At 37.9% G+C, this 16,298-nt stretch overlaps 2 protein-coding genes across 2 annotated transcripts in view; both read left to right on the forward strand.

The window, feature by feature from the left end:
* The window catches only part of BRWD1 (bromodomain and WD repeat domain containing 1), a 129,163-nt gene extending 126,240 nt beyond the window's left edge, over nt 1–2,923 (forward strand). Inside the window, exon 41 of the mRNA XM_023519584.1 lies at nt 1,088–2,923. Coding sequence (XP_023375352.1) covers nt 1,088–2,235 — 1,148 coding nt within the window. The 3' untranslated portion in view covers nt 2,236–2,923. The remainder of the gene's footprint in view (nt 1–1,087) is intronic.
* Nucleotides 2,924–15,278: 12,355 nt separating this feature from the next.
* Nucleotides 15,279–16,298, forward strand: part of PSMG1 (proteasome assembly chaperone 1) — an 11,815-nt gene continuing 10,795 nt past the window's right edge. The window contains exon 1 of the mRNA XM_003800653.3: nt 15,279–15,487. Coding sequence (XP_003800701.1) covers nt 15,297–15,487 — 191 coding nt within the window. The 5' untranslated portion in view covers nt 15,279–15,296. The remainder of the gene's footprint in view (nt 15,488–16,298) is intronic.

The following is a 16,298-nucleotide window of genomic DNA, read 5'->3' on the forward strand; positions in this document are numbered from 1 at the left end:
TCAATCAATATAAACAGCTGTCAAGGGCATGGGATGTTATTGACAGAAATGTGGTGTTCTTATGAGTAGTGCTGAAATGAAAAAGTTGCTGTTTTAAAATACAGTCATATGGTGCATAAGATGACAACAGAGCTGAAAAATTCCTATTTCCTATTGATGTAGCTGTCAGAGAGGCATAATGCAGAGCATCACCCTCCCTATGTTTAGATACTCAGCTGCCACTGTATCACTGTTGCTTACAGTATTCAGTATAGTTACGTGCCTAGCTGGTTTGTAGCCTAGGGGCAGTAGGTTATACCATATAGCCTAGGTACAGCCTACAAGCATAGTAGGTTTGTGTGAGTATACTCTGATTCTTGTGTAAGATTAAATCACTTAATGATTTATTTCTCGGAATAGATCTTGTTAAGCAACACATAACCGTATTAAGAGATGTGGATCAGGCTGGGCACGGTGGCTTATGCCAGTAATCCTAGCATCCTGGGAGGCCAAGGCGGGTGGATTGCTTGAGCTCATGGGGTGGAGACCGGCCTGAGCAAAAAGTAAGACCCCGTCTCTACTAAAAATAGAAAAACTGAGGCAAGAGGATTGCTTGAGCCTAAGAGTTGGAGGTTGCTGTGAGCTATGATGCCAGGGCACTCTATCCAGGGTGACAGCTTGAGATTCTGTCTCAAAAAAAAGAGATGTGGACATTCCCTTCACTGCTGTCCCTTCTCCCCATTAAGAATTCTGGTTTTGGTGGTGCTTGTGGCTCAGTGGTAGGGCACCAGCCCCATATACCAGGGGTGGTGGGTTCAAACCTGGCCCTGGCCAAATTGCAACCAAAAAATAGCCGGGCGTTGTGGTGGGCGCCTGTAGTCCCAGCTACTCGGGAGGCTGAGGCAAGAGAATCACCTAAGCCCAGGAGTTGGAGGTTGCTGTGAGCTGTGTGATGCCACGGTACTCTACAGAGGGCAACAAAGTAAGACTCTGTCTCTACAAAAAAAATAATTCTGGTTTTAAGTTGTTGCAAATATTGAACATTTAATTCCTTTAGACTTACTCTTTTATTAAAGATTAAAAGAAGACCGTACTCTTTAATTTTTAGATTCTACACCACAAGACAGTGGACAAAGCAGAAAAGTTCCCAGGAAAAGGGTCTGTTCCAGTGACACAGACAGCAATTCAAAGGTGGCAAAGAAATCATCAAACGCTAAACGGGGTGTCCTGAGGATTACTAGAAGATGTGCAACTAGAGCTGCCAGTAAGATGAAGCTCCTAAATGATGTAGAAGATGTCAGTGTACAAAACATGTGCACTAGAAGCAAAAAGAGAAGGAAAACCCCCATTCGTTTTGCTTCCACCACAGCTAAAAAGATACTAAGTGATTATGAGGGAGATGTAAACTGTGGAGTGCCAAATGAACAGTATGCCTGTGAGGGTAAGCTAGCTGAACCTGATGCAGAAGGGAGTACAAACAGTACTGGTCCATCCTTACGTGGAGACTTGGGCTCTGAAGATGTGTTGAATTCAGAGCACGAGCACAGGCATACCAATAGTCACAAAACAAATGCACCTTCTAAAAGGAAGAATTCCTGTATTGGGTCTTCAGAGGAAGATTCAAAAAGCCATATTCCAGGGAGTGAGATTGGTACAAAATTTTCTTCTGAGTCAACTTTGACGCAAAAAGCTAGTGCAGAGAATAACTTTGAAGAGGAGCTGAATTACGGGCTACGCAGGTGGAATGGCAGAAGACTCAGGACCTATGGAAAGGCTCCCTTCAGTAAGACAAAAGTGATTCATGATTCCCAGGAAGCAGCAGAGACAGAAATAAAAAGCAAGAGACTGCACCCTGAATTGGAAAATGTGAAGATTTCTGAAACAACTGAGAGTTCAAAGTTTGGACCTGACACTAGTCCCAAATCATCGGATTTGGGATCTGTTACCGAATCAGATATTGACTGTACTGATAATACAAAAGCCAAAAGGAGAAAAACAAGAGGAAAAGCAAAAGTAGTTAGAAAAGGTAAAACTTTTACAGCTAACATATCTAAAACTGTGAGACGTCAAAGACAAAGCAAACGTCCTAGGTTAAGTGTGGATGATAATGACTGGGAGGATTTGGACTATGCAAAGTCTAAAAGAGTTCTTCGGCGTTCAAAAATAAAAACAAGAAATCAGGGTAGAAGGACTGTGAGATACCATGATGGGGATGATGATAGAAGCTTAGAAAATGTGTTAGATTGCACCTTATGACCTTGAGGGAAAGCCGGTTCATTTAAAAGGAAGTGGACTGGAATTTATGGTGAAAGCTGGCTGTTGAAATTATTTTTTTGTCTTACAATTCAGGGAATATATAATATTTATATTTTTCTATGAAAAGTTATGAATGTGACTAAATCATGACTGTTATTTTTATTTGCACTTGCTGGTCTTTGAAGCAGCATTCAGCACAGGTGCCAAAAATATGCTTCATTTTGGGGGCAGATGTATTTTGACAGTATTTGACTACATATAGCAAGAGTTTGAATATGTTAAAACACTAGACATCCTGGTTAGCAAAACCAATGAGCATTACTTTCATTGTAGCAAGTGTCATGCAGTTATTTTTGGAATTTGCCAAGAGGTGGTAGTTTCTAACCCCTGTTCTGTAGTAGTATAACAATTTCACAACCTATGTTTACAGATTCTTCATAAATATTATGTGCATACTGACATTATAATCATGGAAGGTGTAACCATGATTAGTAGACAAGGTACCTACCACTTTTTCCCCCCTTTCCCTGGCTACTTGAGTAGAATGCATTATACTAGATTTGGTCATTTTCATTGAAATGGTTTCAAATTTTCTTTCCAAATGTTGTTTGGGTCTTTCTCTTTTTCTTTCTTTTTAAGAATAACATAATTTTACGAACTTGAACTTATAAAGTGCTGGTAAATTATTTTTAACGTTTTATTTGCATATTTTAAAACTTTAAGGCTAGAGCATAGTCATAGAATTTTCTTTTAAGTGGTGCACTAACAAAATGCTATATAATTTTTCTTCTGTCCAAGATCTCCTGGTTTCCAAAATCTTGCCCTTCCATAATCTTACTCTGTTAAATAGAGGAGTTTGTGTGCCTTAGATTTAGGAAAAGTGTGTTCTTTAATACAGTGTACAGGGCTAAAGGAATATTTGTGTTAATATGTAGATTCACCCATCTGTGTTGAAATTGTAGAGTTGCGTTTTGTTCAAGAGTGCAATTGCAGATTCTACCTAAATAGGAAGATAGTTAAATGTCATTCTCCATCTTTTTTAGTTTACTGCTGCCGTGTGCAATCCTAAGCATTCTTTGCTGGGGCAACTAAGTGTATCTTGAATAGTGACCTCTAGTCTAAATATAAGAAACTGTCATGTTTTTGTGGGAAAATAATTTGGGGATCCATTTAAAGTGAAACTTTATTACATCATCAAATATTTATATTTATTTTCTAGCCAAATACTTGATAGGTTACGCTACTCCAGTGTAGGTGGCCATTCCTAGCTTGTTTGTGCCTGAAGATGGACTTGATTCAAATGGTTTACATATTTAGTAGGTAGGGAGTATATTCTAGTACTCCCGCCTTTAAGTTATTTATTGGCCCTAATTGTGTTTGGTTTCAGACAAAATTAACCCATTTCTCCTATGAATCTTTGAGGTGGCAGATAAGGAAAAGTGTCAGACTCTGGTATCACTGTTAGAGAGTGTTGTTAAGTGTTCCTACCTTTTAGTTATCTTTCCATTCAACATGGTAGGAGGTATTTTCTTTCTGCTCTGATGTAGGGGAAAGGGACATTTTTGGACATTACCTGTCTCTCATGTGGTGGCTTAAAAGAGCTGTCAACACTTCAGAACTATTAGGATTTTCTTCTCAAAGCTTGTGTTAAGCATATGGTAGACAGATTAATTCATGATACGTGTGTCCTCTGTCATCAACCTGAAGACATTGAACAGATGCCTCTTATTTCCCTAATTTTAAGAACTGGTGATAGACGTCAGATTCATTAATTTATATAAATTCTTCTTAAGCTTTTTTGTTTTATAATTTGTTCTCAGGGTTATTAACTCCATGTTTACTATCATCTGCAAAAAAATACCAAAAAAAATCCATAAATAAATATGAAACACATTTGTAAGTACATAAAACTTTGGTAAACTGATAACTTTGATAGGTTAGAGTTTATTAATAGAACTGTTCTCATTCTTTGGATTGAATTAACTGGTCATTGATTGCTCAACCATTTATTAATTTTTCTTTTAGTCCAAATGGTTAAGACCCTTGTATATATGTAGAAGTAGTCTTGACTTTAATCAGATTTGGTTTCATCAGTAAAAGCAAGACTGGGCCTAGTGACTTCAACAGCATGCCTGACAAGGTAGCTTCTCAAGTTCTGAAATGAAACTGAGGGGTATAGAGAAATTTTTTATGGGTTTTTTTGGTTATGGTGCTATGCCTAAAGTTAATTTTGAATATGTGACACTCCTAAGTACCTTTAAAGAAAATTAATAAATCATTAACAGTTGACAATGTTTACAGTGAGCACTAGAACATGTTTGACTTTCTTCTACTTTGTGCAAAGTGCGCTGGGATTTAATGCACAGATACACGTTAATGTTTAGGATCAGTTTGTATTTTTCTAGAGAAAAAGACAAAGATAAATTGAATGTGAACTGGTCCAGATATCAGTGCGATAGCTTTCCTTTGCACTTGAAGTTCAACTTAATGGTGTATATGAAAAAGCAGTTCCTACTTTTTTGTTTCCTATAGTTGTGTATGTCCAAAGTCCTATGGATTTATTCATTTATGAATTCCAAGAAAAGGTTTTGAGGTATTCACATTTGCCTTTTGCTCCTTTGAAAGACTAATTTTACTAAACATATTAAGGAAAAAAGATTGCAAACATTTAAAAGATGGGATTTAAAAAGCATTTTCTTCATGACCTACTTATTTTAAAAGGGTGTACTTACAATGTGAAATAACTTATGAATAAAAAGAAAAGTTTATCCCATGTTCAGGTAATTCCTAGGGTGGTCATTGCCCCCCCCCCTTTTTTTTAGTGAAAAATCTTGGGTTGAGTCATTTTTCAATTTAGTAATCCTTGGAAAGTTAGATTTCTTCTCAACAGTAGGAAGTTGTACCTAAAAAGGAATCAGTTTTATAAGAAACTAGAGGGAAAGAATTTAAGTTTTAAGAAAAGGCATTTCAAAACCTGAGAGTGCAAATGCAAAAAAGGAATATAAAACAAACCAATAAAAATAACATATTATTACTGTTCAAAAATTAAGACTCAGATGTGTCACTAAGTTCCGTACTCATTGATGACCTCTTCAGTGCAAATTCTAATACTGGGTGTGCACTATATTCCGTGTCTCTTCCAGACTTTTCTCTTTAGGGTATTCAGAACACAATTTTATAAGCTCAATGTATGGTACTAAAAATTAAATTAGAAGAATTCTAATCTGTCAGTACAAGTTGACTTTGATTAGGCCAATTGGAAAAAAAAAAAAAAACCCTAAAGGTTTGTGTATCATTAGAGTGCAAGAACATTGTTAAAGGTGCCAATGTGTTTTTTTTTTTTTTAAAGTAACACTTAAGTGGCAAGGAAAAGGTCCTTTTGCTTTTGCCTTTTGAGAGTTGAAATAGCCAGCTCCATTCTTTTCATCAGTGAGTCAGAGTATTTACTTTATCAGCTATCTTGCAGTTATCACCAAACACTATAGTTTTCTTACATTGTATGGAAATAATAGTTCAGTAATTCTGTATGACGATACAACAGAACATCATGGAAGGGCCTTTCACATGTTAGTTATTTCTGAATTATACCTCTGAACTGCTGTGGATATCAGAGAATACTGAAACAGAAACTCTAGGAAATTTGCAGCATAACAGTTGAGAGTGTTTTTTATCCTATGTAGTATTTGGGAACATAAGGACCAAACCAAATAAATTTGTCAAAGCTTGGGAGAAAAATGGAGCATTGCAGGGAAAAAAAATTAGAATCCACCTGGATTAGTAAATGTTAATCCTATTGTAGTTCAAATGGTGATTAAAGAAAGGGCTGAAAGGTAAAGAATCTCATCATACTGAGGGCTGTGTTCTGCCTTTGAAGAAGTTTTTAAAGTTCTTAAATTGCAAATGTTGCCTGGTGATTATTAAAGAGATTTTTACCAATCAGCCAAGCTGATTCCTAATATATTGTTAAATAGGTAGGAAAATATCAAGATTTCTAATTGGTATGTGGTCAAGGTTGCCTCTTTAGATTTGATGGAGGGAGGAGGGAGTCACAATGTTCACATCTGAAGGCAGCATGTAAAAGCTAGACTGCACACCTGTCTCTCAAGCAAGGCAGGGTTGTTGGCTTTGTTGAATGTCAATATCCATGCCAGAGCCTGTTTTCTGGTCACATTTTAGTTCTTACATCAATTTTAAGGTAAGTGTTACATTTATTAAAACTTTTAAATGGGAATTTGTACTACCAAAGAGCAGAGGCAATCTAACTAACCTAACTCAACCCATTGAAATAAGAGATCTCTTAGACAGTGTATGGACAATAGCAGCTTGACCCTTTCTTCCACAAAGTGAATAATTTAGAAATTACCTGTTTGAAAAGTAATTAAAAGTTAAAGGATTCTTTAATTTTTAATATATTGAACTTAAATTTCTAAGTGTAAGTCCTCAGACTGCATTTTCACATTCAGTTCACCTATAAAATTTTAACCATGTCATCACAGGAGCCTGTCAGAAAAGCAAATCTTCACCTTTCTACTCTAACATCAAATCTTTCAATGTTCTACATTAATTCATTTATCTAGGAACCTGTTTTTAGTCAATTAGTAACTAAAATGGTAGAGTATAAAAAATTTAGCACTGTCATCTTAAATAGCAAAAGACGTTTTAAAAGCAAAAACAAAAACCACTCCAAGCCACGTATTGGAGCTGGTTTGTCATAAGGTCTCCACTAGGCAGGCAGGTTCCCTTGCGACTCATCTTTACCTCTTGTCCTTGGTGGTTCCCTTCTGGTAATTTCTTCTTGTGAAGGCAAAATAGACGGAGGCAAGGTGTAAATAGGAGCTGGGAGGAACTGAAGTGAGATTGCTTGAAAAGGGATTTTTCACTAGAGTGTGACCTTATCTCTTTGCATTAAAGTAATACGGTAGATTGAAAATCCAATATTTACTTCTATTTCTTTATTCTACCCACATTTAGTGCGAAATGCTCTGAGCTCTCTTAGAAAAAGGTAATTGAGCAGGTAAGCGTAGGTCTCTGAATTCATACTTTGTAAATTTTCTATTAGATTTGTATAAAATTGGCAGTAGCCATCACTAATCTTTTCAGAATGGTAGGAATGATTTACCAATTATTTTCTAGGGATGAGAGAAAACTATTGGGATGAACTAGATTGGGTGTAATTCCAAAACAAATTTCCAGATTGTGCAGTGCCATAATTAAGTAAATTGAAGCTTAAGAATAACTAAACTCATGAAGAACAATTCCAGTTTACTGAATTATTTCGGACGGGTTTTTTGACTTGATGCTGCCATGGAAGTTAAGACTCCAGTGTTATTAGCTCCTAGAAAATAGAAAAGTGTTTTACACTGAGTTAACAGAAACCATTTTATTCTATGGCCATTCTGTAATGATATTTCAATTTATGGGATTCTTTTGGAAATGTATGCTTTGGGAGGATGAAGATCATTGATAATGCTATGTGCGTTCTGAATTCTTGGATTGTTTCATTGCTTATCAATGAAGGGCAGACCAAGAAGAGAGGACATCTCTGGACTAAGTCTGATAAAGGGCTTGCTCAAGGGAGGTCATCATTTCCAGCTGTGTGGATTTGTTTTATCCATCAACAACAGCAATCAATAATGCCAGGACTTCAGAAGAGTGTATGAAGTAGGCTAGTATATTTTCATTTTCAGCCAGACATTTTATCAGACTCAATTTTGTTTAACTGCTTCAATTTAACAATTTTAAATAACAGATTTAAGAATTGTAATGCTTCTACAGTAATGATGTGAAGTTTTTGGACTTAGGAGTTTTGTATGATGAAATACCATAACTGGAATATGAATAATCCTTAACATATAGAAACTCGAGATTAATGTTTAGAATCAGAATTGTCCTGTCTATATCCAAGCTTCTATTCAGCACAGATCATTTTAGAACACAGATATCTGTGAGTTACAGTTTAAAGTGGCCATTCAGGTAGATTGTCTGCCCCAGATGGAAATCCTTCCCCTTCTTATGTGTTTTTACCACACTCCAGTAGGGGATCATTTACAGGAAGGCAGCAGTGATTCAGGCACTCAGTGATTTTCCCAGCGCATGTAACTGATACATTATTGGGGGACCTAAGAGTTTGTGGGATTTTACTTAGTATTAAATGACGTTGTTGCAAATGTATCAGAGCAGCAACACAAGTTGCTAATACAAGTTCTTAAGCATGTACCCTAATACGTTCAGTTTCTAACTCTGAATTATCCTGTATATATTTCTAAAAACTAGTTTTCTCAAGGAGAATAAAGCACTTTATAACTTCCCAAGTTTTCAGTAATAAAATTAACACTGACCTAAAAATATGTATTTGTATTAATTCCCCACAGTCACTTTTCTGTCTTTGCTCAGATTGTTTCTATTTTTGTTCTATAAAATTCCTGTTTCATTGTCTAAGACTTAGGCACAGCTTTATCAGGTCGGAGTTGCTATATACAAAATTGTCAGTTTTCCCCTCTGGGCGTAGTTCTTTATTTGAAGTTCAAATTTGTCTTAAAAGTATTTTTTAAAACCTAATTTTAGTTTTTTTCCTTCAGAATCTTAATTTTTCCTTTATTCTAGATTACAATATTCATTAAAGTGTCTTATAGTTAATATTTACTAGCTTGTCAGTATAGATCTTTTTTTTTTGTTTTCCAGTTTTTGCAGTTTTTGGCCGGGGCTGGGTTTGAACCTGCCACCTCTGGCATATGGGGCCAGTACCCTACTCCTTTGAGCCACAGGCGCCGCCCTAGATATTTCTATAATTGCTACAACTTAAATAATTTTACTACAAATGTCTAGTTGAGATAGTATTTTATTTGTACTATTCAGTTGGGCAGATATGTTGGGAATAAATTGGCTATGTTTTTTTTCAACATGCAAATGGATATAGATAGCAACAGTTTATTCTCATACTGCTATAAAGTACAAATTTACCTTAATTTTGTTACATATATTTAGAAATCTTCCTTTTCCCTTTATAGAATATTAATTTATATTCTAGCATGTGCTTAATGTTGATCTTTATGTTAAAGATTCATTTGGCCATAAGAGTTGATTTGCTGGAGGTACAATTCAAAATTTTAAAATTTCTAAGATGAAAAAGCCTTTGAAGTGGTAGAACACTGTAAGCCACTCTCCTCCCAAAGGAGGTAAGAAGGACATGGAAGTAATGATGAACATCTCAGCCTGATAACATGCATTTAAAACACAAAACATGGGTGTCCCTAGAATTTTACTGGAAAACCATGTGAATCACATAATTGGCAAGAAGGACTAGTGTATGTGATGTGACTGCTCTGAACATAGTATTTCTTAACCTGTTTGGAGGAGAGCTTTTTTGGATCTTAGAGAAAGCTTAATTTTACAGACTAAGGGGAAAATCTGAAGGGCTTTCATTGTGAGGATAGAGGGGTTCCTCGTCATTCCGGCTCTATGAACATGTCCATGGAAAGCAGTTTTTAGTTGCACTTGTTTGCTTTTTAATCAGCTTGGTAACATAAAAGTAAACACCTCTGTAAAATTTAAAACTAAGCTGGCTGGTAGTTGGTAAATTCATTGCTGCAGAATAACAGAGTTCTTGATAATACCTGACCCCAAAGCCCACATTTTCTAGTACTTAATAGTAAAGAATACTATGGAGTTTTCAGAAGTCTAATATAGACGCAAGACCTCAGTTGTGGTTACTTCAGTGATCTATAGCCTATCTTGACTGAAAAATGCCTGGAAACTCCAGATGGAGTCTCACCTGCTCCTGTCAAGACTATTGTAATCTTCAAGGCGAGTTTAGATAATTTGACTTTCCAGGGCTGCAAGACTAGCTTATCGACAAGTAGGACCTAAAGTTCAGGGGCTAGTGAACCTCAGCTATGTAAAAGAAAATGCTGCTTCCGTACTGGGAGAGTACTAATTAGATGTGTGAAATTTGAAAATCTGACTTTAAGACTTCGCCAAAAACAAAAATATTTGAGTTCTTCCACTATTGGTAAACATGGAGTGGTAGGTCTGGCATCATGTAGTTCCTCTGTACAGCTCCCCATGATCGCAAGCCACCTCTGGAAACGGCCTTAGTCTGTGTGAAGGACTTGACTTCTCCAGAGTGCTTTTTGTCCTGCCTTTTGGCTGGTAAATCCTGCACAATTTTTAGTTCTAAAATAACACTTCCTCCATGGAAGCCTTCCTTGATCCCTTAGGCTAGGCTAGGCTATGTTTCCAGTGCATCATATTGTCATAGCACTCTAAATATGAATGTAATTACTTTTAGAATCTTTATCCTAATCCTGTGTGTGGCATGTAACTAGGTCAGAAAAAATTTGAACAACAAACTAAGATCATAGTAACAGTTACAAAAAATACTCAAATATTTGAAAAGTGATTATAGGATTAAAGTCACATTTCAGTTACATAAAATCAGTGTACAAATTCTTTTTGTCTAATGATCAATTTAACAATTTCTGTACTAAAGGAAAGACTGGTCTTGGAATTAAAACTTTAAGGATCCTTTGAAGCCAGACCTGATGCTGTGTCATCATTGTCACGATAGCCTTTTTTTTTGTGTTTAGTTTCTAAAGAAATTATGTCAGAATTGAGTATTTTAAAGTTGTTTAACAAGAAGGATTAGAAATACCAAAAAGTTAAAGTGAATGTGGTTTTATTTAAAAAACTGGATTTTAAAGTGATTTTAGATGAGTGGCTTCATGATAAAAAATTTTTAACCCCATTCTTATAAGTCTGCAGCTATTTTAAGTAACATTCTTACAGATTGTAGGTAAGGAATTGTAAATTGATAATCCATGTCAGAAAGCTTTAGTGTTAGCATTTGTTTTTAAATTTATTTAGCAATGTTTTAAAATTGTTTAGGATAGGAGCATTGAGAATGTAAGTAGTAGTAAAATCTTGTGTTACAAGATTTTCGCATTTACATGAACTTTTACTCATTTTTCAGAATCTGTTCCTAAAGACAGAGAACCCAATACAAAAATGAGAACATGTATGCATAATCAGAAGGATGCAATGCAAATGCGTAGTGAAACTCTGAAAGCAAAAGTGATACCTGAGAAAGTTGTCCACAGATGTGCTCCTGTTGCTGCAAATAAAATAAAGATAATGAGTAATCTAAAAGAAACAATTTCAGGACCAGAGAATGTCTGGATTAGGAAGAGTAGCAGAAAACTGCCCCATCGAAATGCTTCTGCGGCGGCTAAGAAAAAATTACTGAGTGTTTATAAGGAGGACGATACACCATAAATTCAGAAAGTGAAAAAGAGCTAGAAGATAGTAATAGCAAAGTGCTTTTTTTTAAGGCGGTTCAGATCCTGGAAAGAAAAGGCACAATAGTGACTATGAGAATGCAGAAGTGGTATCCGAAAACAACGGGGCCACAAGTAAACTGGCAGTTGCATTCTGCTCCTAGCTCTAAAGTTAATCCCTTATTGGCATCTTTTGAGGAATTTTCTAAAAGCCATAATCCAGTGGGTAAAAGTGGGAGGGAGGCTTCCTCCTGTCAGTTCTGGTGCAGACTGCACTCCAGGGAATTTGGAGGAGGGAGTAGAATGTGGAGGCTGTAATTGGAGAGGTGGGAAGACACAGGGCCTGCTGTAAGATTCTATTCCTTTCCAGAAATCAAGGGCCTTGAAATCACCTGGTTCCTTAGAAGAAGAAAACAATGGGAAGTATATAGAGTGGGTAGGAAAAATGTCAAAGACTGAGAAAACTTCAAAATCTCACCTGATGCTAATTTTAAGGGTTCCCATTAGAGTATAAAAATTTACCACTGTGACTTGGTGTCATTACTGAAATCAAGGCAGGGGGAATTAGGCACATTTCCAAAGGAAGTGCGGTGAACTGACTTTTTTGAGTGAAGCAAAAACTTATCCCAGATCCAATCCCTGTAATTCATTCATATCCCAAAGGTCTAAAATAATTTAAACTACAAGGACCAGGGGATTCAAAGCTGGGGAAGTTGATTTCTTGAGTTCTGAAGTGTAGAATGTTGGGAACAGGCAATTAGAAAGAAAGTCCATTAATACCTTATTTTGTTTATAATACTGGAATTAATACTGAATGATGACCACTTGATATGACTTATTCAGGGAATATATATTTTTCTATGAAAGCTATGAATGTGACAGCTTTTTCTTATTTCTTTTATGTAGCAGCATTTACAGAAGCCAAAACGTGCCTCATTAAGAGGCAAGTCTTAATCAGTTAGAAAATAGAAAGTATAGCTTAAGATCAAAACAGTCATATTTTTAGATGGACAGTGAAACCCTATTTCTAATTTCTCTGCAGCACCTTAAAAGTTAGAACTTGAACACTTTGAGCAGATTTATTGCAGTCTCATCCCCACATACTTTAATGGTAGCATGTTTGGCTTATTTCATTGTGGTCTTTGCTAGGATTAGAAAATCTGGTCATAGTACAATAAAGAATTTATTTGCAGGGGGATTTTGTTGTCAGTAGGTATTTGTTGAAATTAAGATTATCAGATTAAATGAATGTACTGTCAAATCTTTATAACATAGTAACATGTAATTGGAAAAAATAGAAGCAAGTTTTCCCATTTAAAAAATCTGTGAATATTAATATATGATTTGCATGTGTAAATCTGAAAAAGTAAACTAGAAACCTAGAAGTTTCTATTCCTTTTTTATTACATTTTATGCTTATTTTTTGGTTATACAGATGGACCAAGTGTCTAAATTACTTGAGAAATTTGTGTGTGCTTGCATGTCTGTTAAAAAAAAAAAAAGGCTTTATTTTTGTGGGATTTTTTAAATACATAAGCCAGAATACTCTAATCTACAAAGTCTGTGTCCTTTGCTCTTTTTGTAGTATACTTTCATCTGAAATACTGTTCCCCAGTATCTTGTGTTACTAGTACAGGTGAGAAAGGGAAGAATTCCTAATAAACTGCAATTATAGGTGCATGGGGTTTGATTTTTGAGTTCTATGAAATGCTTAAACTTATTTTCAGTCCTAGGTTTATACTTAAATTTACAATATGAATTTCTTGTTGGGTATATTTCAACAAATACTATAAAGCAAAAATATTTAAGTCTCAGTGAAGCCTATTTTATGGGAAGCTTTTTAGCAATGTCTGTAATGAAACAATTTAAGCTTTGAATTTATAATTTACTGTGGTGGTGTTAATTTTGTTACTATTTGAGATTGTATTTTGTCTTTCACAATAGAATCCCTCTTCTGGCTTAGTATTTAATTTGAACATATATTTGCCCCCCCCCCTTTTTAAGTGCTTGGCCTAAATTTATTGTAACTGCATGCAATAAGCATTTGTTTAAAATTTAACATTTCTTGTGAAACTGTTTTGTCCCAAATGTATGCAAAATTTAAAGTCATGGCCAAATGTATTACCATTACCTACTATTTGCATAATTCTAATCAGCTTTGCAGAAAATATTTCTTCATAATGGAATTGTGAAATCAAATTGAAGGTCTTACTGGTAAAAATGACAAATTATTTAACTAAAGGACTAAGACAAGTGGTGCCCGAACAACCTTTTTATTTTGCAATTTAGTCATTAATTAGATCAGTTAACCCAGGAGTACTAATGTAGTTTTAAAATACATTGTTAATCCAGGCAATGCCTGTGGCTCAGAGGGTAGGGTGCCAGCCCCATATACAGAGGGTGGCGGGTTCAAACCCGGTCCTGGTCAAACTGCAACAAAAAAATAGCCAGGCGTTGTGGTGGGCGCTGTAGTCCTAACTACTCGGGAGGCTGAGGTAAGAGAATCGCCTAAGCCCAAGAGTTGGAGGGTGCTGTGAGCTGTGGCGCCATCGCACTCTACCTAGGGCGACAAAGTGAGACTCTGTCTCTACCCCCCCCCAAAATATATATATATATATATATGTATGTATAATCTTGCATATTCTGTTTCACTAAGGATACTCAAAGTTTCTTAAGCTCTTACTGGCTCGCAATTTGGTCTTAAATTCAAAACTCAAAAACTTTTGCAATAGATGTGTGAAATTGCTAAATACTGATTTCATGTAATTGTTTTTGTGGATCCTTATTAATCCACGTCTTGGAACGTGTTTCCAGCAACTTTTATTAGAGTTTTTCTTTTTTTTAATCCCAAGAGGCTCCCTCTGACCGGGAAGTAGTACTTAACCTATGAAACTACTGACAAAATCCCCAAATGCAGGCAGTGCTATGTGTTTCATCACAACTAAGTCTAGGAAACTGTCATTGCAGTACTGGCTACTTTCATTTTCAGTTAACCTGTGATACACTTTTCCCCTTTTTCCCTTGCCTGGGGGAGAGTGTTCCTTGAACTTTGTCTTCCAGCTCATTTTAAGACTAATTAAGAAACAATCACATACTTATTAATAAAAGGGTATTAAAAGGTTTTTTTGTATTATAAATGGCCGTTTAAAAAAGAGACTATTTTTACATTCTCATAAAAATGTTTAGATCAGCTTGACAATCACCAGCTTTTGAAATATGAATTCTTATTGCAGAGTAAAGGTCTCATTCTTAACACCACGAAGCACTGTATTTCTTACTGCCTTCAATCCCCACCGTCCCTGGCCAGGACGCGCCAGGGCCCTACACAGGCGCAGGGCCATGGGGGGCGCTCGGTACAGCCGTTCGTCCTCGTCGGCTTCAAAAGTGCTCCAGGGCCGCTACCTACTTGGGCCGTCGATGTTCGGAACTGTCTAAGTGCGAAGTTCACCCCATCACTTCCAAAAGAAAAGGAAAAGGAAAACCGAGAGAAGGCAGGCAATGCCTGTAGAACGTACACTTTCCAAATTGTCCCAGACTGGGCAAGAAGGTGACTGAACTCCGATTCTGAAGTCAGTTACCTGCGGGAACAAGCGGTCCCGGTGGGACCAGCCCTCCCGCTCGCTTCCCGCCTGTATAGCTCGCAGCCGGGTGTCCCGCTCTCTGGGTTCAGGCAGCCGCGGCTAACCTGAACCTATCCGCTGCGGGATCTGGCGGGGCAGGTGTGTGGCGGCACAAGCCGGTGGTGTAGGGGGCGTGCCCTGCTGGGGGCGGGGCGGGGCGGGGCTCCGCATGGGCGCGTGCGCCGTGCCCCTGCGCCGCGGTTGGAGCGGGCCGGTGGGGGAGGCTATGGCGGCCACGTTCTTCGGTGAGGTGGTTAAAGCGCCGTGCCGAGCCGGGACGGAGGACGAGGAGGAAGAAGACGAAAGGAAGAAGGAAACTCCCGAGGACAGGGAGGTCCGGCGACAGCTGGCACGGAAGAGGTGAGGCGCCTGGACTCGGGAAGCCGCGGGCTGCGCGCTGGGGCCTGACCGGCCCCGGTCTCCCGCCGCGGCCGAGGAATCAGCGTAGCCTTCGCAGGCGCCAGTTCCCAGGCGGCCCCCGAGGCAGGCGCGCGCCGGTCCCGGCGTTACTCCATCCTCCGGCTGCTGCTGCTGGTGCTGGTGCGGTCGTGAGGGAAGCCGTCGTGGCGAGTCGGGTTCCGATTTGTTTCGAGTTTACCTCCAAGGCTCCTGTTAGTGCTTACTAGTCTTGATTTCCTGTGCTTTCCACTGGGGCAGGGTTTCCTGGGCGATAGCGCTGCCCTCGTACCCCGCACGGCTCGTGGGTTCCTCTCTTGCACACAACGATTCCCTTTAAAAATCTCATATTTACAGCCTTCCCCCACCCCCAACGCTTAGCATTGTGTGTCACTAACGGATACTTTTTTAACGAAAACTATTTTCAAACACAAAGGTGGGAGAGAGTAGTGAAGAGATCCTCAGTGCCCACCTAGTCTTGTAAATTCAACAGACTTTGCCACTTATTTGCCATTTATTTCCTCTCCCACTACCCCTAAGCCTGTGGTTCTCAACCTTCCTAATGCTGCGACCCTTTAGTACAGTTCCTCATGTTGTGGTGACCCCTAGCCATAAAATGATTTTCGTTGCTACTTCATAACTGTAATTTTGCTACTGTTGTGAATCGTAGTGTAAATATCTTATATGCAGGATGGTCCTAGGCGACCCCAGTGAAAGGATTGTTCGACCCCCCAAAGGGGTCGCAATCCACAGGTTGAGAACCGCTGCCCTAAGC

The sequence above is a fragment of the Otolemur garnettii genome, unplaced genomic scaffold, assembly GCF_000181295.1.
Source record: "Otolemur garnettii isolate 467f Iridium unplaced genomic scaffold, OtoGar3 scaffold00180, whole genome shotgun sequence".
Lineage (NCBI taxonomy): Eukaryota > Metazoa > Chordata > Mammalia > Primates > Galagidae > Otolemur > Otolemur garnettii.